This window comes from Phycodurus eques, chromosome 7, assembly GCF_024500275.1.
Source record: "Phycodurus eques isolate BA_2022a chromosome 7, UOR_Pequ_1.1, whole genome shotgun sequence".
Lineage (NCBI taxonomy): Eukaryota > Metazoa > Chordata > Actinopteri > Syngnathiformes > Syngnathidae > Phycodurus > Phycodurus eques.
The window spans coordinates 6,249,103-6,273,371 of NC_084531.1; the positions used below are offsets into that span (position 1 = coordinate 6,249,103).

A 24,269-nucleotide genomic window follows, 5' to 3' on the forward strand; every position below is an offset into this window, starting at 1 on the left:
CACTGTAGACGCTGCACCGATCCGCCTGTCAATCTCCCGTTCCATTCTTCCCTCACTCGTGAACAAGACCCCAAGATACTTGAACTCCACCACTTGGGCCAGGATCTCAACCCCGACCTGGAGAGGGCACGCCACCCTTTTCCGACTGAGGGACACGGTCAAACGCCTTCTCCAAGTCCACAAAACACATGTAGACTGGTTGGGCGAACTACCATGCACCCTCGAGGACCCTGCCAAGGGTGTAGACCTGGTCCACTGTTCCACGGCCAGGACGAAAACCACACTTGCTTCTCCTGAATCTGAGATTCAACTCCCCGACGGACCCTCCTCTCCAGCACCCCTGAATAGACCTTACCAGGGAGTCTGAGGAGTGTGATCCCCCTGTAGTTGGAACACACCATCCGGTCCCCCTTCTTAAAAAGGGGGACCACCACCCCAGTCTGCCAATCCAGAGGCACTGTCCCCGATGTCCACGCGATGTTGCAGAGGCGTGTCAACCAGGACAGCCCTACAACATCCAGAGCCTTGAGGAAATCCAGGCGAATCTCATCCACCCCCGGGGCCTTTCCACCGAGGAGCTTTTTTACCACCTCGATGACCTCAACCCCAGAGATAGGAGAGCCCGCCTCAGAGAACCCAGACTCTGCTCCCTCATGGGAAGGCGTGTCGGTGGAATTGAGGAGGTCTTCAAAGTATTCTCCCCACCGGCTCACAACGTCCCGAGTCGAGGTCAGCAGTGACCCATCCCCACTATACACAGTGTTGGTGGTGCACTGCTTCCCCCTCCTGAGACGCCGTATGGTGGACCAGAATTTCCTCAAAGCCGTCCGGAAGTCTTTCTCCATGGCCTCACCGAACTCCTCCCATGCCCGAGTTTTTGCTTCAGCGACCACCAAAGCTGCATAACGCTTGGCCAGCCGGTACCCATCAGCTGCCTCAGGAGTCCCACATGCCAAAAAGGCCTGATAGGACTCCTTCTTCAGCTTGACGGCATCCCTCACCGTTGGTGTCCACCAACGGGTTCGGGGATTGCCGCCACGACAGGCACCGACCACCTTACGGCCACAGCTCCGGTTGGCCGCCTCAGCAATGGAGGCGTGGAACATGGTCCACTCGGACTCGATGTCCCCCGCGTCCCCGGAACATGAGCAAAGTTCTGTCGGAGGTGGGAGTTGAAACTCCTTCTGACAGGGGATTCTGCCAGACGTTCCCAGCAGACCCTCACAATACGTTTGGGCCTGCCATGTCGGAGCGGCATCTTCCCCCACCACCGGAGCCAACTCACCACCAGGTGATGATCAGTTGACAGCTCTGCCCCTCTCTTTACCCGAGTGTCCAAGATATGCGGCCGCAAGTCCGATGACACGACCACAAAGTCGATCATCGAACTGCGACCTAGGGTGTCCGGGTGCCAAGTGCACGTGTGGACACCCTTATGCTTGAACATGGTGTTTCGTTATGGACAATCCGTGATGAGCACAGAAGTCCAATAACAGAACACCACTCGGGTTCTGATCGGGGGGGCCATTCCTCCCAACCACGCCCTTCCAGGTCTCACAGTCATTGCCCACGTGAGCATTGAAGTCCCCCAGCAGAACGATGGAGTCTAGCCAAGCAATAAAAAGCATTAAAAAAAAACACTTACAAACCAACATGCTTCGTGTGTATACTCAGTCTGAATGAAGCTAAATAAGTGAACCCGCAATTAACTGTAATTGAAAGACACATTAACAAAGCTTAAACCATTTAGAAACCAATTGAATATTTTACAATCCAAGTAGCAGAGACTCAATACTATGTTATGTATGTACACAATTTATAGGCATTACGGTATATGTAGGAGACTTGTATCACACAAATTATCTTCACTCCACTCCACTGAATGCTTCCTACCTGGTCCAGTTTCCAGTGGAACTCGGCAGGTCTGAAGGTATCCACTTGAGTAAAGTCCCTCCTTAGTAGCAACACTAGGCGGCAATTGTGGACATACAGGGAGTAGTGATGACGATTCATCTCTGCAAAAGGGGGAAGAATAAGAGGATTGGACAAAATCAACACACTTGCTCACTGTTGGGACAGACCAAAACTAGAGTATTTGATAGAAAATTCCTGCTTAGAGCAAAGTCACTCAGCGGTTTAGATGGTGACTTCATTGTAATTGCAACCTTGAATTAATAAAATAACAATATTTAATGCCTGGCTTTCCCCACAGGCCTTGCTTATAGTATATTGCAATTCTGGTTTGTTTAGGAACAGTTAACTTCTATAATTTGATGAGGGATTGTAGTGTATCAAGAGAGGAGATCTTAGACTATTCATTACTCGTATTGATGTCGTCAATGGGCCTTAAAAAAAAAAAAAAGAATTGATATGCAGAACATTCAACGGAGACTCTGCTATTACATTTTTGCTTGCCTGCAATACAATTTTGTGTTGTGATTTGGATACATTACAGTGCAAGATGTTTATGTTCTCTAATAAGTTAAAGGAGATGTCAGAAAGTTTGTAAAAAAACAAAAACAAACAAACAGCTGTGATGATCAAATTTGCAGACTGTTTTTTTTTTTTTTTTTTTTGTAGCAAGAGCCCACAATATAATTTTATGTTTTTCTCACGATTGAACATGTGATAAATGCAACAAACATTAAAAATGCCTTTCTGTGAATGTGGGCAAGAAATAACAGCACAAAACAATGTTAGATGATGAGTCAAAGTGTTTACACTCACCTGTCTTGTCAGAATTACAAAGAAGAGTCTCTTTTTCAGCCCTGAGACCAGGACTGGGTCCATGCTTCATCCAGGTTGCTATCGTGAACTGGTCCGTCAAGTTCTGGGGGACCACCCAGCCTGGGATTTTAGCCGCCTGGTGACCATCAAACCTGAAAATCAAGTCACTGTCCCTCCCGCTGTCTGTCATCAGAGAAGCTGTCCAGTTAGTAGCAGCGGAGGGGGTAGGCAGAAGGTCAGTGCTGCCCGATGAGGCCCCTGGAGTCATTGCCATTGGAAGAGAAAGATTTAACAGAAGAATGGTGTCATAAACAATCACAGTAGATGTGTCGTTTATTGGGCCAACCTTGGCTATGATTACTTTACTGAGTCAAGCAGATGGCACAGCTTAATACATAATCAATGGTCCGGGATTGATAGAGGATGTGACTATTGATTCATGGCGAATGAAATTGACTTTCAAAAGGAGAGAGAACCTCTGTAATGTGAGATAGCGGCAGTCTGTGGATGAGCTGTAAAGTTACATAAAAGACATACAGCAAGGACGGGATGAAGCATCCAATCACATAAATTGTTTACTTTTGTGACTTGACCTTTATAAATCCTGGTAAGTACTCATCATCACTTCATTGTATTGAGTCCTACCCCATTCTCATCTTCCCTTTAAAAGAAACTTTATCATCCCTGCCATACATGACACAATAACCTCAATATGTTGAGTCCTGAAAAGCTGTTTTATGTCACCTTGACAAACATTATTTGTGCCAAGTCCTCTGTGTATTTGGATCACGGCTCCTGTTCAGATAAAAGCATGTGATTACATCATGTCTGCCAAATGCAGACAAAACAATTACCATGCGGATCTGATAATTCCTGCTCATAACAAAACATTTGCACCATGTTTGATGTTTGCTCTTGCCTGCAATGTGTTTCTTCATGCCATACATGAGACAGCCTCAACATTCTCTCTCTATTAATTAGATTCCCTCAATTAAATAAATATGGATTGACTTTCCAAGGACGCAGCTGCAGCCTTTTTCCCGATGTTGTTGGACATAATCTCAAATTGAGTAGGCTTTAAAAAGGCAATTACAATTTATTTTTCTTGCTATCATATAATTATTAGGCGATGTCTGTAAACAGTGCATGCTCTGGGCATCCAGGGATAGGAATGCAAAGGTTATGTATTCAATGGGATAAGAGTTTTGAAACCTGTTAGTCAAATATAATGATAGCATGTGCCTACCCCTTATTGACAGCTTTTGGATTGAATTCTGGTCCTATGCTCTTGATACCCTTGTTAGTGTAGTGGTTTCACATAGCTAAATGGGTGCAACCATTACAAAGTGGGCGTCAATTGCCATTGACACCCAGCTTTTTCTTTTTTTTTTTTATCAATGCTTCCTTGGACCACAAACTGCAGGTTTTCATTCAAATTGGTTAGGTTGCTTTTGTGTAACCCAGCCAGCCAATCATTTAAATAATCAATCAAAAATGCTGATCAAAATATAACCACTCTTCTTGCACTTAGCTGTTAATGTTGGCACAATGGGTCTCTATCTACAGTATGCTTACCTTAGTATGCAAAGCTGGCTTTAGTTCAATTTAATAGAAGGAAAGTTAATTACATTTACCCTTTTTTCACTTGGTATTCACATTACATAATTAGGGAACAGTGGGACCTTTAAAGTGAACCACCTGTGAGGTTACATAATTAAATTTTCAGGAAAAAAATGCCTGGAAAATTGACTAAATTTCCCAGTTTGAAGAGCAAAATGGTAATAACAAAGCCACACTATGTATCACCATCCATTTTCTGTACTGATCATCCTCACTAGGGTCACCGGCGTGCTGGAGCCTATCCCAGCTATCTTCAAGCGAGAGGTGGGGTACACCCTGAACTGGTCGCCAGCCAATCGCAGGGCACATATAAACAAAGAACCATTCGCACTCACATTCACACCTACGGGCAATTTAGAGTCTTCAATCAACCTACCACGCATGTTTGTGGGATGTGGGAGGAAACCGGAGTACCCGGAGAAACCCATGCAGGCACGGGAAGAACATGCAAACTCCACAAAGGCAGGGCCGGGATTTGAACCCCAGTCCTCAGAACTGTGAGGCAGATGTGCTAACCAGTCGTTCTCAGTGCCGCCGATTGAACAATTTACCTTATACAAAATAACAGACAGTAGAACCAACCACATAGTTTCTGCAGGGACTTCTCAGAGTAGGTCTCACGGTCACATCCCTTTCCAATGTGACTGGTCAGCAGCTCCACTGTAGTCCTAGCAGATGACAGAGGCCCACCACAGGTCTCCAGATGCATTTTCGGAAACAACTGTTTGCTTCCTGTTCCGGGTTCATAGTCAACTTGTTTATTCCAACCTACAAAACAAAACAGATGGGGTTAGAACATGATGCCAAGTATAGAGTGTAGTTTTCTAGGTGGAAAGTGAGATGTTAAGTGTTTATTGCTTCTGTTACCTCTACTAATTCGGTGTTTTCACCTCTTGGATGAGATTGTTTCCCAATTTATCAAACAGCAATAGTGAAAAAATGGAAAAAAATTAGTTTCAGAGAAAAGAGGGGATTGGGGAAGGGCAGGACATTTTGGATTACCGTTCTTATTCTTTCTGTCTCTTTGAAATACTTCCATACATTTTCTATACCTTCTTCTTTTCCTTTCGGCTTGTCCCTTTAGGGGTCGCCACAGCGCGTCATCCTTTTCCATGTAAGCCTATCTCCTGCACCCTCCTCTCGAACACCAACTGCCCTCATGTCTTCCCTCACGACATCCATCAACCTTCTCTTTGGTCTTCCTCAAGCTCTCTTGGCTGGCAACTCCATCCTCATCATCCTTCTACCAATATACTCACTATTTCTCCTATAGAGGTGACCAAACCATCGAAGTCCGCTCTCTCTAACTTTGTCTCCAAAACATCGAACCTCGGCTGTCCCTCTGATGAGCTCATTTCTAATTTTATCCAACCTGGTCACTCCGAGAGCAAACCTGAACATCTTCAGTTCCGCCACCTCCAGCTTTGCTTCCTGTTGTCTCTTCAGTTCCACTGTCTCTAATCTGTGCATCATGGCTGGCCTCACCACTGTTTTATAAACTTTGCCCTTCATCCGAGCAGAGACTCTTCTCTCACACTACACACCTGACACCTTCCTCCACCCGTTCCAACCTGCTTGGACCCGTTTCTTCACTTCCTGACCACAATCACCATTGCTCTGGACAGTTGACCCCAAGTATTTAAAGTCCTCCACCCTTGCTATCTCTTCTCCCTGTAGCCTCACTCTTCCCCCACCACCCCTCTCATTCATGCACATATATTCTGTCTTACTTTGGCTAATCTTCATTCCTCTGCTTTCCAGTGCATGCCTCCATCTTTCTAACTGTTCCTCCACCTGCTCCCTGCTTTCGCTGCAGATCACAATGTCATCATGGTCCACGGGGATTCCTGTCTAACCTCATCTGTCAGCCTATCCGTCACCACTACAAACAGGAAGGGGCTCAGGTCTGATCCCTGATGCAGTCCAAACTCCACCTTAAATTCGTCTGTCACACCTACAGCACACCTCACCGCTGTTCTGCTGCCCTCGTACATGTCCTGTATTATTCTAACATACTTCTCTGCCACTCCAGACCTCCGCATGCAGTACCACAGTTCCTCTCTGGGTACACTGTCATAGGCTTTCTCTTGATCTACAAAGACACAATGTAGCTCCATCTGACCTTCTCTGTACTTTTCCATCAACATCCTCAAGGAAAATAATGCATCTGTGGTACTCTTTCTAGGCATGAAACCATACTGTTGCTCGCAAATACTCACTTCTGTCCTCAGACTCCACTACTCTTTCCCATAACTTCATTGTGTGGCGGTTAAATATATTGTAGAAGTTATCATTTATTTGCTTAGCTTGCATTAGTATTATGGACGATTTTGATGGTTGCTTGCTGACCGTGAGAAGATGTCTCGCCTTCAAGAAGATGACTCAGCAGGAATCATCAGAGAAAAGGGCGCCTTGACCAAGGACGTGGCTGGTGTTGGTCTCATGTCGTCACCTTGAAACCCCCCCCCCCCCTTAGTGTGTTGTGTCTTGTAGCTTAGTATGTTATGTCTTGTAACTTAGAAACCTCCCTATTTCAAATAAATACAGCAGCGACGGGAGAGATTGTTTAGAGCGTGATGGGAGACTGGATCTGAGCAATCTCTCATATGTCCTCCTCATGAGCAAAAGAAACCAGCGTCTTCATTCCTTTTGTGTCTATTTTTATAGGTGTTGGGCGAGATTGATCCAACAGTGGCTCATCAACTTTATTCCTCTATAGTTCCCATAGCTCTGCACATCACCCTTGTTCTTAAAAATGGGCACCAGCACACTTTTCCTCCATTCCTCAGGCATCTTCTCACGCGCTAGAATTCTATTGAACAAGCCGGTCAAAAACTCCACAGCCACCTCTCCCAGATGCTTCCATACCTCCACAGGAATATCATCAGGACCAACTGCCTTTCAATTTTTCATCCTCATTAGTGCCTTTCTAACTTCCCCCTTACAAATCATTGCCACTTCCTGGTCCACCACACTTGCCTCTTCTACTCTCCCTTCTCTCTCATTTTCCTCATTCATTAACTCCTCGAAGTATTCTTTCCATCTATCTAGCACACTGCTGACACCAGTCAACATATTTCCATCTCCATCCTTAATCACCCTAACCTGCAGCACATCCTTCCCATCTCTGTCCCTCTGTCTGGCCAGCCTGTATAGATCCTTTTCTCCTTCTTTAGTTTCCAACCTGCCATACATGTCATCATATGCCTCTTGTTTGGCCTTTGCCACCTCTACCTTTGCCCTGTGTCGCATCTCAATGTATTCCTTTCACCTCTCCTCTGTCCTCTCAATGTCCCACTTCTTAGCTAACCTTTTTCCTTGTATGATTCCCTGTACTATATGGTTCCACCACCAAGTCTCCTTCTCTCCTTTCCTGCCAAAAGATACACCAAGTACTCTTCTGCCTGCTTCTCTGAAGTGGTCCAGTCTTCTGGACGCTCCTCCCGTCCACCGAGAGCCTGTCTCACCTCTTCCCGAAAAGCTGCACAACACTCATCCTTTCTCAGCTTCCACCACATGGTTCTCTGCTCTGCCTTTGTCTTCCTAATTTATCTCCCCACCACCAGAGTCATCTTACACACCACCATCCTATGCTGTCTAGCCACACTCTCCCCTACCACTACCTTACAGTCGGTAACCTCCTTCAGATTAAATCGTCTGCACAAGATGTAATCCACCTGCGTGCTTCTACCTCCGCTCTTGTAGGTCACCCTATGTTCCTGCCTCTTCTGGAAAAAAAGTGTTCACTACAGCCATTTGAATCCTTGTTGCAAAGTCTACCACCATCTGTCCCTCCAAGTTCCTTTCCTGGATGCCGTACTTACCCATCACTTCTTCATCACCCCTATTTCCTTCACCAACAAGTCCATTACAATCTGCACCAATTACGACTCTCTGTCTGGGACGCTCAGAACTACTTCGTCTAGCTCCTTCCAGTATTTTTCTTTCACCTCTAGGTCACATCCTACCTGTGGGGCATAACCACTAATCACATTACGCATAACACCCTCAATTTCAAGTTTCAGCCTCATCACTCGATCTGATTCTCATTTCACCTCCAAGACATTCTGAGCCACGTCTTCTTTTAAAATAACTCCGAATCCATTTCTCTTCCAATCTACACCATGGTAAAATAATTTAAGCGTTGCCCCTAAACTTCTAGCCTTACTGCCTTTCCACCTGGTCTCCTGGACACACAATATATCAACCTTTCTCTTAATCATCATGTCAACCAACTCCCGAGATTTTCCTGTCATAGTCCCAACATTCAAAGTCCCCACATTCAGTTCTAGGCTCTGTGCTTTCCTCTTCTCTTTCTGCCGAAGAACCCGCTTTCCACCTCTTCTTCTTCTTCGACTTCGACCCACAGTAGCTTAATTTCCAACGGCGCCCTGCAGGTTGACGGCGCCAGTGGCGGACATTGTTAACCACGACCGATCCGGTATGGAATTCTTTGGATAAACGCTCATATTTGTTTGGCAAAATTTTAAGCCGGGTGCCCTTCCTGACGCAACCCTCTGCATTTATCCGGGCTTGGGACCGGCCTACAGTTTGCGCTGGCTTGTGCCCCCCATAGGGCTGCATTATACATTTTCTATATCACTTATCCTAATTAGGGTCATGGGTGAGCTGGAGCCAATGCACCTATGTTTTCTCTTTATGTTTGTCTGCTCAACCTCTCCAAGAGACAACAAGAGGATAATGTGGACACGTATGTTGCTTAAAGTGCATGCATTCTTCTCATTATGCTAAACTCAGTGACGATGTTTAACAATAAACCAGAAGTATGTTCTTTTGGCCGCCCTCTTTCGTATAGAAATGTAAAATACCAAAATGAAGTACTGTCCATCCTTCCATCTACTCATCCACTCGGCTATGCATAATATTATTGCTTGTAGGCTGAAAGAGGCACGTCAGATAATGCTGACTGTAGAGAAGAAGCGAAACGTTTGTTGCTCACTAGTGTTGAATCTGTCATGTTCACGACCTCAAACATTCACCACCTTAGCTTATACAGTGGCTGCACCTGTCTTGAAGTGGATTTAACGCTTGCAGACTGTGATTGCTGAAGGCTGCTAAAGCACTGCTACTCGTGAACTTGTCAGAATGTATGATGAAAGAAAACAATTGTGCCAAACACAACGAGCATAAACAAAGAATGCAAAACATGCTGCGTGGGAAAAACATGTTTTTTTAATGTGGGAGTAACCCGAATAACAAAACATACATAAGGATTCAAATGTGAATCTGCCGACTGCAGATGTGCCTTTTACAGTATATATTCATTTTCCTGAAATATACTTGTATTTATGATTATGTCCTTCCAACTATTAATTACTGACCTACTGTATCACATTGTTGCTTTTGTGATAATACTTATTGACCAATGGTTCAGAGCTATTATGATATTGGAGTGGCTGGTTAGCTACTGGGGACAGGTGACACCACTATTTACTTCTTGGTACAATAACACATCAGAATTTGACTTTCCAAGATGACAAATCCCACAGAAAACATGTCAGCACTCAGTACTGAGATTGTGGGCAAGTCAAAAGAAAGTCATACAATTTAAGGCAGTAACAGGAATGTTATATGTTCAATACTTAATTAAAACGATTATTGATCTGAGACCTGTATTATGTCTTAAAGAAAAAAAAGTACTGATAAGATAATTATATGTTTGAATGAGGTCAGTGGAGTCTACCACATGCTGTCATACAATGATATCCATTATGTGCAGTGAACCTCGGCATGGGTTTAATCGGATGTATTTTGCTTTCTACTGAGTTGGGTGCTTGCCTTCAGTAGACTTCATAAAATTCACAAAGCAGGCCCAAAAATTCTTCTTTTTGTGTGTACGAAAGAAAGATGAGAGTGAGAGGAAGCAAGGCAGACATGAAAACAGTCCTGTGGGGCTGAATGCAGATGAACATACTACTTTTCAAAGTGGAGGTGATCATGGAAGCTTTTGTGTGCGTGTGCGTGCATGTGTGCGTGTGCTACTTTTATGTGCTTGATGTTACTTTTTAGTCAGGGAATTATTTACTTCTGTTTCAGGTTTTCTTGGGAATAATGTATTCTTAATATTTGGAAATCATGTAAAGAGCATTTTATTGCAAAATTGTGTACTTTACCATACCAAAGTGAAAAGCAAGTCTAGATAGACTTTTTGTACAGACATCAGTTTATCTTTTCATATCTTTAATGTTACTGTATCATTTCTTTGATTGTAAACACATCTGACGTTGCTCTCAACATATTAGCCACACCCTTTGTCAAGAGATAATGAATTGATTTTTTTAAATTAAGGGCAGGAACCTCAAACCTTCATGTTTTGAGCGTCTTCTCTGTATTGAGCACATTGTTCAGTTTTTATGTAAATTCGTACAATTATTTGACCTTGTCTATTTTCTTGCATTGTTTTCCTCACAATTATTATGAATATTTATTGATAAAAATAAATAGATCCCAGTTGACAGTTAAAGGGCTATCACGCAAAAAGCTGAAAACAGAAAAATATCCATCCGTCTATCCATTTTCTGTACTGCTTATCCCTGGGCTACACCCTGAACTGGTTGCCAGCCAATCGCAGGGCACGTATAAACAAACAACCATTCGTACTCACATTCACACCTACGGGGAAATTAGGGTCTTCAATTAACCTACCATGCATGTTTTTGGGACGCGGGAGGAAACCGGAGCACCTGGAGAAAACCCATGCAGGTACGGGGAGAACATGCAAACTCCACACAGACGAGGCCGGATCTGAACCCGGGTCCTCAGAACTGCGAAGCGGGTGTGCTAACCAGTCACTCACCGTGCCACTCAGAAAAATATTTTAAGGAAATATAAAGAGGTATGTTGAAACATCTGTATTGTACAAAGCAGGTTTTGAACTATGCATTAAGTCTCTATGTAATACTTATACACAAAATGCTGGATATTTCTGGTGCAGTAAGTACTCAGTTAACTTTGTCATGATGAATTAAATAAATTGATAAAATTTTTTCCCAATCAACATGATTTGCAAAAACTCTCCATTTCATGAATGAAAATATCAATCGAGTCCCAAGGTACTGTAGTTTGTCAATCGCCTTCTGTTATTTGTATATCCTACTTACACTTATGTTCATGACAAGGAAGGTCAAAATAATACATGATAAAGGATTGTACAGCTGTCATCAGATGCAATGGAAGCACATGAAAACAACAATGTATAATAGTAACAGATTTTGTGAGCTAAATTTGTTGCTAGTTGTGTTTAGTCTCGGGTAAACTGGCAGGTTTGGGGAGTAACGGAACACAACGGCGTTACGTGATCAGAAGATAAAGATAACTGGGTTACAGTAATAAAAAAAAAAACACGTCATCAGATTCGAGGTACATTATTAAAAACTGGGATTATTTCAAAGGATTACAAATTTAATGAGGTGAGAGGCCGGTTGTTGATTTAAGCCCTCGGCCTATTTCAAGATAGCAAGCGCAGCAACTTTGTCTGCAGTGCAACAAGTGGATACATTTGGGCTGCGGGAGCTTGCGATAGCTTTAAAGTTATGTTGACGAGGTAAAAAGTTGCTCGTAGTGGGGGAAGTGACATTGGTAACTGGCCATGTTGGGTTTCCTGAAAGGAGCCAGTTTAAAAGTAATTGGTGACTGCTTGGACCATTTTCACAGGAGGAAATTCATTCTAAATAAGATAGACAAAGAAAAGTGCGATCTGTCAATGTCATCTGGACTGCTGGTGGTTTAAGGGGGAGAGCACCTCTACTGTTTAATAAAAGCAAAATATATATATATATATATATATATTTTTTTTTTTTTTTTTTTTTTTTTTTTTAAATGGTTGACTTCACTTATCGCGGCACGGTGACGGACTGGTTAGAGTGTCAGCCTCACAGTTCTGAGGACCCGGGTTCAATCCCTGGCCCCGCCTGTGTAGAGTTTGCATGTTCTCCCCGTGCCTGCGTGGGTTTTCTCCGGGTACTCCGGTTTCCTCCCACATCCCAAAAACATGCATTCATTGGAAACTCTAAATTGTCCGTAGGTGTGAATGTGAGTGTGAATGGTTGTTTGTTTGTATGTGCCCTGCGATTGGCTGGCAACCAGTTCAGGGTGTACCCCGCCTCCTGCCCGATGACAGCTGGGATGGGCTCCAGCACGACCGTGACCCTAGTGAGGAGAAGCGGCTCAGAAAATGGATGGATGGATGGACTTCACTTATCATCATCAGTGTATCATAATTACGGGGGGGGAGGCACGTGCATGTGTGTGTGTATCAGTGACGGGAGGGGTTAAACTACTGCTAACTGGAAAGGTTGCTTTTATAATCTTAATTTGTCCTCTTTTTTCCATTTCATACATTACAACACTGAATCGTGGCTAGGTTTTAAACACTTTGGGCAATATTCTCCCTTGTGCATAAATCAGAAAAGGCGCACATCTGTGTGCTTTTCTGGCTCTATGCACTTTCTTGTTCACTCAAATCTGTCATTTACGCACCCACAAGCCATAGGCATGCATCCTGGATGGAGCAAACCTAAAATGTGGGCGCTGTGTGCATCCTACACGCATCCTCCGCACATTCTCTCATGGACTGAAGCACTTTCTCTCTTCCGCACTGAGAAGGTGAAACATTATATTACAAGTTTTTATTCAGTTAACTGCCCGCCGATAACCTGACGTGACAGCTGACTCGCGCTGACGGTACGGGACATCCCCATAACGCTCACAGACTCTCACTGATTGCCTAACAGCCATAATGTGTCCCTACCCCATGCCGCCGGCAGCCGAACGTCGACATATTATAACAAGTTAAAAAAAAACTCGCACGCCGTCTGTGTGCAAATTTCGTTTGGCTTTATTAGCATATTGGTATTGGCATTGGAGTACTCCAAAAGTAATTGAAAGTAATCAAATCATATTACTTTAATATGATGGTACTTGGATGACATTACCCCTCCTGGGGCCATCACCTTGTTGTCGTGGAGGGGTTTGTGTGTCCCAATGATCCTAGGAGCTAAGTTGTCTGGGGCTCCAAGCCCCTGATAGGGTCACCCATGGCAAACAGGTACTAGGTGAGGGACAAGACAAATCACGGCTAAAAGACCCCTTTGATGAAATATATTTATATAGAGATTTAGGTTTCCCTTTCCCGGACGTGGGTCACCGGGGCCCCCCTCTGGAGCCAGGCCTGGAGGTGGGGATCGAATGGGAGCGCCTGGTGGCCGGGCCTGCACCCATGAGGTCCGGCCGGGCACAGCCTATAAGGGTAACGTGGGTCCCCCTTCACATGGGCTCACCACCTGTGGGAGCGGCCATAGTGGTCGGGTACAGTGTAAGCTGGGCGGTGGCCGAAGGCCTGGACCTTGGCGTTCCCTGGCTACAGAAGCTGGCTCTAGGTACATGGAATGTCACCTCTCTGGCAGGGAAGGAACCCCAGCTGGTGTGTGAGGTCGAGACGTTCCGACTAGATATAGTCGGGCTCGCCTCCACACACATCTTGGGCTCTGGTACGAGTCCTCTTGAGAGCGGTTGGACTCTCTTCCACTCTGGAGTTGCCCACGGCGAGAGGTGCCGAGCAGGTGTGGATATACTTATTGCCCCCCGGTTCGGCGCCTGTACGTTGGGGTTTACCCCAGCCTCCCTCTGCCTTCAGGTGGGGGGAACGGGTCCTGACTGTTGTTTGTGCCTATGCACCAAACATCAGTTCAGAGTACCCACCCTTTTCTGAGTCCTTGGAGGGGGAGCTGGAGAGCGCTCCCGCTGGGGACTCCACCGTTCTGCTGGGGGACTTCAATGCTCACATGGGCAACGACAGTGAGACCTGGAAGGGCGTGATTGGGAGGAACAGCCCCCCCCCCCCCCGACAGAACCCGAGCGGTGGTCTGTTATTGCACATCTGTGCTCATCACGGATTGTCCATAACGAACACCATGTTCAAGCAAAAGGGAGGCACCAGGACACCCGAGGTCGCAATTCGATGATCGACTTTGTGGTTGTGTCATTGGACTTGCGACCACATGCCTTGGACACTCGGGTGAAGAGAGGGGCGGAGCTGTCAACTGATCACCTGGTGGTGAGTTGACTCCGATGGTGGGCGAAGATGCTGGTCCGACGTGGAAGGCCCAAACATATTGTGAGGGTCTGCTGGGAACGTCTGGCAGAATCCCCTGTCAGAAGCAGTTTCAACTCCCACCTCTGACAGAACTTTGTTCCAGGGGAGGCGGGGGACATTGAGTCTGAGTGGACCATGTTCCGCACCTACATTGCTGAGGCGGCCGATCGGAGCTGTGGCCGTAAGGTGGTCGGCAATCCCCGAACCAATTGGTGGACACCAACGTCAAGCTCAAGAAGGAGTCCTATCGGGCCTTTTGGCTTGTGGGACTCCTGAGGCAGCTGATGGGTACCGGCTGGCCATGCGGAATGCAGCTTTGGTGGTCACTGAAGCAAAAACTCCGGCTTGAGAGGAGTTCAGTGAGGCAATGGAGAAATTCTGGTCCACCACCCAGTGTCTCCGGAGGGGCAAGCAGTGCACCATCAACAGTGTCTCTAGTGGGGATGGGGCTCTGTTAACCTCGACTCGGGACATTGTGATTCGGTGGGGAGAATACTTCAAAGACCTCCTCAATTCCACTGACACACCTTCCCATGAGGAAGCAGAGTCTCAGGATCTCTGAGGCGGGCTGTCCTATCTCTGGGATTGAGGTCGGCGAGGTAGTTAAAAAGCTCCTTGGTTGCAAGGCCCCGGCGGTCGATGAGATTCGCTCACCTATGGTCACGAGCTGTGGGATCCCGGATACAAGCGGCCAAAATATGTTTCCTCCGCAGGGTGTCCGGGCTCTCCCTTAGAGATAGGGTGAGAAACTCAGTCATCCGGGAGGAGTCCAGAGTAGAGCCGCTGCTCCTCCACATTGAGAGGACCCAGATGAGGTGGCTGGGGCATCTGATTCGGATGCCTCCCTGACTCCTCCCTGGTAAGGTGTTCCAGGCATGTCCCACCGGGAGGAGACCCAGGACACGCTGGAGAGACTATGTTTCCCAGCTGGACTCGGAATGCCTCAGGATCCCCCCGGAAAAGCTGGATGAAGTGGCTGAGGAGAGGGAAGTCTGAGCATCCCTGCTAAATCTACTGCAACCGCGACCCGACCTCAGATAAGCGGAAGAAAATGGATGGATGGCTCGATGGATGGATGGATGGATTACATTACTGACGACTGTACTGTACTTTGACAGGTAACTAGTCACTGTATGGTGTAGTTTGTATTGTGGGAGAGTACCAAACAAAATCCATGCACAGATGGTTGCCCAGCTTTATTATGTTGTATTTTAATATTATTATTAAAACACCTGGTATGGCATGGGTTCTATTAAATCAGCAATTGTCTAAAAGTGTAATTTCTCATATATAATGCGCACTCATATATAAAACGCACGTATTATCTGTATTTTGTTAGTTTTTTTCAAAGAATTTATTTGAACGTGCAATACTTTATTTTTATTGAATTACTCTTATTTTGAAATTCACAGCCATACTTTTATTTAGTAAATGAGAAAACACACAGTTGTGCTCATATGTTTGATTCCCCAGGCAGAATTTGTAAGATGTGTACGATAAAGAAAACATGAAGGACCAGGCGAAACACATTTTTTTTAAATGGAATTCACATGAAACTGTCAAGCATTTCAGAAAAGCATCATCAGAAAGCAAAACATAACCATTAAGAAATTAATGATGGCTGTTGTTCTGTCATCAGTCATATTAAAAAATAAATAAATAAATAAAATTTCACAGATTCTGCCTGGGTATGTAAATTTATGAGCACAGCTGTACGTATGCAATCATATGTACCCCTGTCATATTGGAATGAAATTGGAGGCTAAACCTTTTTTCTAGGTGGCGGTAGCATATTGGAATGAAAGTGTACAGCTTTTTCATAACCTCTACATGGCGGCATACATTTATAAAATCCATCCATCCATTTTCTGAGCCGCTTCTCCTCACTATGGTCGCGGGCGGGGTACACCCTGAACTGGTTGCCAGCCAATTGCAGGGCACATAGAAACAAACAACCATCCATACTCACATTCACACCTACGGGCAATTTAGAGTCTCCAATTAATGCATGTTTTTGGGATGTGGGAGGAAACCGGAGTGCCCGGAGAAAACCCACACAGGCACGGGGAGAACATGCAAACTCCACACAGGCGGGGCCAGGGATTGAACCCGGGTCCTCAGAACTGTGAGGCTGATGCTCTAACCAGTCGTCCACCGTGCCGCCCATTTATAAAATATGAAAGTTTATTTTCATTTTCCTCTATACCTAGGTATAATGTGCACTATTGACTTTTGACAATTTTTTTTTTTTGGGGGGGGGGGAATGTGCAATATACACGAGAAATTACGATACTTCTTCTTTTCCTTTTGGCTTGTCCTGTTAGGGGTTGCCACAGCTTGTCTCCCTTTTCCTTGTAAGCCTATCTATCTCCTGTATCCTCCTCTCTAAAACCAACTGCCCTCATGTCTTCCGTCACGACATCCATCAACCTTCTCTTTGGTCTTCCTCAAGCTCTCTTGCCTGGCAGCTCCATCCTCATCATCCTTCTACCAATAAACTCACTCTCCCCCCTCTGGACATGTCCAAACCATCGAAGTCTGCGCTCTCTAACTTTGTCTCCAAATCATCTAACCTTGGCTTTGTTTTTGTTTGTTCTGTTCGCCTGTTAGGTCAAGCAGAATGGAAAATCTATATCCCTTCTTTTACTGTGTCACACTGTAGTTTTTAAGCTTCCGCTGGGATATTATAATAGAGGTTCATTGAGAATCAGACTTGATCAGTTTTACTGCGTCACAGTGTAATTTTTAAGCTTCCGCTGGGATATTATAATAGAGGTTCATTGAGAATCAGACTTGATCAGTCGAACAGAACAAAGTTTCGAAAAGGGAGAGAGAAACAAAGACAAAAGACAAAGCACTAATTGTAAACAGGATGAGAGAAGTAAATCATTACATTATCTGCAACAATGAAACATTAAATATGAGTGTTGCAAGGGGCTGTAGTGCTACACCCTGTGAAGGAAGGACAGGACTTGTATCAGTGCCCTCCCCCCCACCCGAGTGGTGTGGTGCATTAAAATCTGGAGAGGTCAGTGAGCCGAGGGGTGGGGGCAGGGCTGCCAGGCACTACTGCCTAACAGCCAAACACCTACCCACGACCCACTGACCCCAGAGATGGGTGTATGTGGTGCATTTAAAATCCAGGGGGGCAGGCAGGGCGGAGGGCGCATGGACCGGGAAACAGAACAGACATGCTGAAACCCGATCCGATACCCACACCCTCCAGTTCCCATACCAGTCCCCCAGGAAACCTTTGATATGTGTATGTGCCCAGATGGGATTAGTGAGAAAAATATATACAGTGAATGGTGTGAGTGTGTGCTAAGTAAGTGATTAAGAGGCATGGCTCCTCCAGGTCGGGCCCATTAGGCCAGACAACCACTGACGAAGAGGGCCATCTCACCCAGAACCACAGAACACCCCCCCCACAAACATTCCCACCAGCAACCACTACCCGCCCCTGAGTGTGGGAGGTGGACCTCCCAAACCAGGCAGGGAAAAGAACCCCACAGCAGGCCCCACAGCAGGACCTTGGCTGTCCTTCTGATGAGCTCATTTCTAATCCTATCCAACCTTGTCACTCCTTGAGAGAACCTCAAGGAGTGACCCATCTCATTTATGCAAATATATTCTGTTTTACTTCAGCTAATCTTCATTCCTCTCCTTTCCAGTGCATGCCTCCACCTTTATAACTGCTCCTCCACCTGCTCCTCGCTTTCACTGCAGATCACAATATCATTGCGAACATCATGGTCCACGGGGATTCACGTCTAACCTCATCTGTCAGCCTATCCATCACCACTGCAAACAGGAAGGGGCTCCTGGCTGATCCCTGATGCAGTCCCACCGCCACCTTAAATTCCTCTGTCAGACTAAAGCACATCTCACCACTGTTCTGCTGCCCTCATACATGTTCTGTAATATTCTAACATACTTCTCTTCCACTCCATACTTCCACGTGCATTACCACACTTCCTCTTTGAGTACTCTGTCATAGGCTTTCTCTAGAGCTACTAAGACAAAATGTAGTTCCTTCTGACCTTCTCTGTACTTCTCCACCAACACCCTCAAGGCAAATAATACATCTGTTGTACTCTTTCTTTACATGAAACAATACTGTTCCTTTCAAATACTCACTTCTGTCCTCAGTTCCCATAACTTAATTGTGTGGCTCATCGACTTTATTCCTCTCTAGTTCACACAGCTCTGCACATCACCCTTCTTCTTGAAGATGGGCACCTGCACACTTTTTCTCCAGTCCTCAGGCATCTTCTCAACTGCTAGAATTATTTTGAACAAGCTGGTGAACAGCTCTACAGCTACCTCTCCAAGATGTTTCCATATCTCCACAGATATAACATCAGGACCAACTGCCTTTCCATTTTTCATCCTCATTAATACCTTTCTAACTTCCCCCTTCCTAATCATTGCCACTTCCTGGTCCACCACACTTGCCTCTTCTACTCTCCCTTCTCTCTCATTTTCCTCATTCATTAACTCCTCGAAGTATTCTTTCCATCTATCTAGCACACTGCTGACACCAGTCAACATATTTCCATCTCCATCCTTAATCACCCTAACCTGCTGCACATCCTTCCCATCTCTGTCCCTCTGTCTGGCCAGCCTGTATAGATCCTTTTCTCCTTCTTTAGTTTCCAACCTGCCTTTGCCACCTCTACCTTTGCCCTGTGTCGCATCTCAATGTATTCCTTTCACCTCTCCTCGGTCCTCTCAGTGTCCCACTTCTTCTTAGCTAACCTTTTTCCTTGTATGATTTCCTGTACTGTATGGTTCCACCACCAAGTCTCCTTCTCACTTTTCCTTCCAAAAGATACACCAAGTACTCTTCTGCCTGCTTCTCTGAAGTGGTCCAGTCTTCTGGAAGCTCCTCCCATCCACCGAGAGCCTGTCTCACCTCTTCCCGAAAAGCTGCACAACACTCGTCCTGTCTCAGCTTCCACCACATGGTTCTCTGCTCTGCCTTTGTCTTCCTAATTTTCCTCCCCACCACCAGAGTCATCTTACACACCACCATCCTATGCTGTCTAGCCACACTCTCCCCTACCACTACCTTACTCATCATTGCTACTTTCTGGTCCACCACACTTGCCTCTTCTACTCTTCCTTCTTTCTCATTTTCCTCATCCACCTGCTCTCCTGGACACACAATATATCAACCTTTCCCCTAATCATTATGTCAAGCAACTCCAAAGCTTTTCCTGTCATAGTCACAACATTAAAGGTCCCCACATTCAGTTCCAGGCTGTGTGCTTTTGTCATCTTTTCCTTTCTACCTCTCCTTTGTCTTCGACCCACAGTAGCTGAAGTTTCACTGGCACCGTGTAGGTTAAAGGCGCCGGTGGCAGATGTTAACCCGCGCCACGACCATTCAGGTATGGAATCCTTTGGATGAAAGGTCATATTTGTTCGGCAAAAGTTTAAGACGGATGCCCTTTCTGACGCAACCCTCTGCATTTATCTGGGCTTGGAACTGGCCTATAGTTTGCTCTGGCTTGTTCCCCCATAGGACTGCAAGACTAGAATTAATACTATAGATCAGAATTATATTCCAAACATCTACCAAGATCGATACATGAGCTATTTATGTTCAATTCCATGACAGTGGTCAAGACTGTTGTTGTTTAAACAGATGTTATACAAATTTATAAAGAAAACTAGACATGGTGTACTTGTCGAGTGACTTTGATTAAGGGTGAAATTGAGAAGTAACAGCGAGTTTTACAAAACTTCATTTGTCATTCCACTTTCATGGTGTTCCCTCACTCTTGATGTGGTCTACAGATGTGGAAGTGCTGTGTTGTGTGAATTGTCTCATTTTGCTTTTTTTATTTGTTGTGTGTTCAACGCAGACATCATGTTCATGCTGTCTGTTCTCTGAAAGGTTGTCATTACCTGTCCTGACCAGCAACTGGAGTCACAATTTCCTTTTAAAAGGGCACACTCCCCCTTTTTAACCTCACTGAATAATACAATTCCTCCTCATCCATCCTGAATGTACTTACTTATAATATACTTATCTCCACAATGCTCCAAAGTATTACTTTCAATGGTAACAATATGATAATTTGCTCATAAGCACCAAAAAAGAAACAAACAAACAAAAAACAAGCAAACGAAGACAAATATTGCAGACATGCCTTTATGGACCTTGGTTTGTGTACAGGAAAAGAATTAGACATAACAAAACATATCATAGTCCAAAATGTCTTTGTAAGATGCCAAGAATCAGCTCCTGATTGATTAGAGGTATATCTCAATACTTTTGTTTCCAGTCTATGACGAAGACAAAATGGAGCAATATCTGTTAGACCTCAGGTAATACATTCTTTCTACAATCAGTAAAACTGTATTATAAAGCTTGTAATTGGATTATTCCTCATTAAATACTAGGCTTTACACAATCAGGATTTTTGGGGCCGATCACTGATCAGCGAGTTTAAAAATCAATAACCGATCACCGATCCGATCACAAGATCGAACAATGTGTTTATTTAAATGACCTGTTAATTTCCTGTATATACTTGTGTACTTAATTGATAAAAAATATATATATTCACAATAAATAATGGATCTTTGTTCATCTATTCATGCCAGTGAGGCAAAGTGACAGACAGAACAAATGAATGGTCTTCTATTAGATGGCAGGAAGTACATACTAGGCTTTACACCTTCAGGATTTTTGGGGCCAATCAGCAAGTTTAAAAAAAACAATAACCGATCACCGATCCGATCGCAAGATGGAGTAATTTATATTTACATGACTTGTTCATTTATTGGATATACTTATATATTTTGTGTTGCATAATGACTACGTATCTTCAAAATTATTCTCTAAAGTGAAACATTTTTTCACAAGTATGTATGCGAGCATTTGAAATCAGAATCAGAATCAGAAACAGAATCATCTTTATTTGCCAAGTATGTCCAAAAAACACACAAGGAATTTGTCTCCGGTAGTTGGAGCCGCTCTAGTACGACAACAGACAGTCAATCGACAGAGAACACTTTTGAGACATAAAGACATTGACAAAAACAGTCATTAAAGGGTTGCTAGTTATCTGGTAATCCCGGTACTTTTTTTTTTTTTTTTTGATGGATATGGAATGGAATGGATATGTGAAAGGATTTGAGTATATTTTATGAATGCATTTGAGGAAGGTGTGTGAATAGATTTGACATATGTTTATGCGAGCTTATTAGACGTGTATGTGTGCAGACATTTGACATGTTAATATGAGCGTGTCAATATATGACTTGAAAAGGAAGTGGGTTTTGGATATTTCAAAATAAAATATGGCATTGACCAACAGCCGTAAAGTACAATAATAAGCCTAACTTAAGTAGTGGCGTTATATAGCATTGTACTATAAAGTATATACAACCCCAATTCCAATGAAGTTGGGACCTTGTGTTAAAAAAAAAATAAAAACAGAATACAATGATTTGGAAATAATGTACAACCTATATTTAATTGAATACACCACAAAGACAAGATATTTAATGTTCAAACTGATAAACTTTATTGTTTTCAACAATAATCATTAACATAGAATTTTATGACTGCAACACATTCCTGTATGTACCTTTCAGCATTAATGGTGCCTTCACAGATGTGTAAGTTAGCCATGCAATTGGCAATAACACAGCCCCATACCATCACAGATGCTGGCTTTTGAACTTTGCGTCCATAACAGCCCGGATGGTTCTTTTCCTCTTTGGCCCGGAGGACACGACGTCCACAATTTCCAAAAACAATTTGAAATGTGGACTTGTCGGACCACAGAACACTTTTCCACTTTGCATCAGGCCATCTTAGATGAGATCGGGCCCAGAAAAGCTGGCAGCGTTTCTAGGTGTTGTTGATAAATGGCTTTTGCTTTGCATAGTAGAGTTTCAAGTTGCACTTACGGATGTAGTGCCGAACTATATTTACTGACATTGGTTTTCTGAAGTGTTCCTGAACCCATGTGGTGATATCCTTTACACATTGATGTCGGTCTTTGATACCGCCTGATTGCCGCCTGAGGGATCGAAGGTCACGGGCATCCAATGTTGGTTTTCGGCCTTGCCGCTTACATGCAGTGAATTCTTCAGATTCTCTGAACCTTTTGATGATATTATGGACCGTAGATGATGAAATCCCTAAATTCAATTACAACAATGCAATTGTACGTTGAGGAATATTGTCCTTAAACTGTTTGACTATTTTCTCACGCACTTGTTCACAAAGAGGTGAACGTGCAGGTAAGAAGCTTACCTGCGCGGGTGTACCTAATGAGGTGGCCAAAGGGGAATTTTATTGTCGTAGTGAAACCCGTGTCACAGAGATGCACTACAGACTACACACACTCAGAGTCAAATATTTCATGACTTTTTTTAATATAGGTACATCTCAATAAATTTGAATATAGTCACTGGTACAGTGATTAAACACTGAGGTACTTTTCAGAGGGCAAATTCCAGCCTAATTAGTACGTTAAAAATCATTTTATTCCTTGAATGAATTGAATTAACTATTTTTTGATAGTGTTATGAGAGCATTTGAGTAGTGTTTATGAGAGCAAAACTCGTGTGTATGAGAGTATTTGACGAGTGTACATGAGAGGGTTTGAGTAGTGTTTATGAGAGCTAAACTCATGTGTATGAGAGTATTTGACGAGTGTTTTTGAGAGGGTTTGATAGTGTTATGAGAGCATTTGAGTAGTGTTTATGAGAGCAAAACTTGTGTGTATGAGAGTATTTGACTCGTGTTTATAAGAGGTTTTGAGAAGTGTTTATGAAAGCTAAACTCATGTGTATGAGAGTATTTGACTAGTGTTTATTAGAGGGTTTGAGTAGTGTTTATGAAAGTGTTTGAGTAGTATTTATGAGAGCAAGACTTTCACTTGTGCGTATGAGAGTATTTAACTAGTGTTTATGAGAGGGTTTGAGTAGTGTTTATGAGAGCGTCTGAGTCGTGTTTATGAAAGCTTTTCAGTAGTTTGTGTGTGTGAAAGCATTTGAATAGTAAATGTTAGAGCTAATCCTGAATAATGTCCCTAACGGCCCCTCATAGCATCCGGTCGCATTTGAGTTGACAAGATAAACCCCAATGATCGTTAAAAACGGGCTGCGGTAGTATCGGAATACAAGATTTTATTGCAGTAGTCTGACATCGTGCAATTGTGAAAGAGCAAATTTGTCTTGTCATCTGATCCAGCCATTACGTGTTGTCTGTCTCAGACATGTTGTCTATCCCACACCGCCAACATGTTTTTTTTTTTAAATAACGTTACTGGTGGTCTGATAGTTACAGTACTATGTCAAAAGACATGCGACAAGGCTAAAAATAAACTAACTTTTGGATTCAAATATACTGTACACGATGGTGACGCGGAGTAAATGTATTTTGCAGAGCCAATCAATGACGTCATTGATCAGATTGCCGAATTATGACATTAAAGCCGATCAGCATAAAATTTTAAATATCGGCCGATACCGATCAGGCCGATCAGATCAGTATAAAGTCTATTAAATACCCTTTCACTGTTGGATGGGACAGCGGTTAAATTAAGCAGTTTTGTCTCATGTTACTTGCTGCAGCTCCCTTTGAGGAGTGTGTGAAAAACATATTTAATCCTGGGTGTGTAAATACGAGGCACATTACTTGCTGTGAACTGAGGAATTTCATAGTGGGAATTCTGTTACTTTTTCACTATTCTACTCATGATGGCAAAAGACTAAATTGACTACTTGGCACGTTTTCTCCTCAGGGGATATCCAGGGGGAATCCACAGCTTGTTGGGAT

The 24,269-nt window shown here is 44.0% G+C and overlaps 1 protein-coding gene across 2 annotated transcripts in view; it reads right to left on the minus strand.

The window, feature by feature from the left end:
• LOC133405347 (calsyntenin-2-like) overlaps positions 1 to 24,269 on the minus strand; it is a 277,979-nt gene that overhangs the window by 82,644 nt on the left and 171,066 nt on the right. For both annotated transcript variants that reach the window (XM_061682215.1, XM_061682214.1), the window contains exons 6-8: positions 4,930 to 5,115; positions 2,728 to 2,985; positions 1,894 to 2,015 (exon numbers count right to left, since the gene is read on the minus strand). In XM_061682215.1, coding sequence (XP_061538199.1) covers positions 1,894 to 2,015; positions 2,728 to 2,985; positions 4,930 to 5,115 — 566 coding nt within the window. The remainder of the gene's footprint in view (positions 1 to 1,893; positions 2,016 to 2,727; positions 2,986 to 4,929; positions 5,116 to 24,269) is intronic.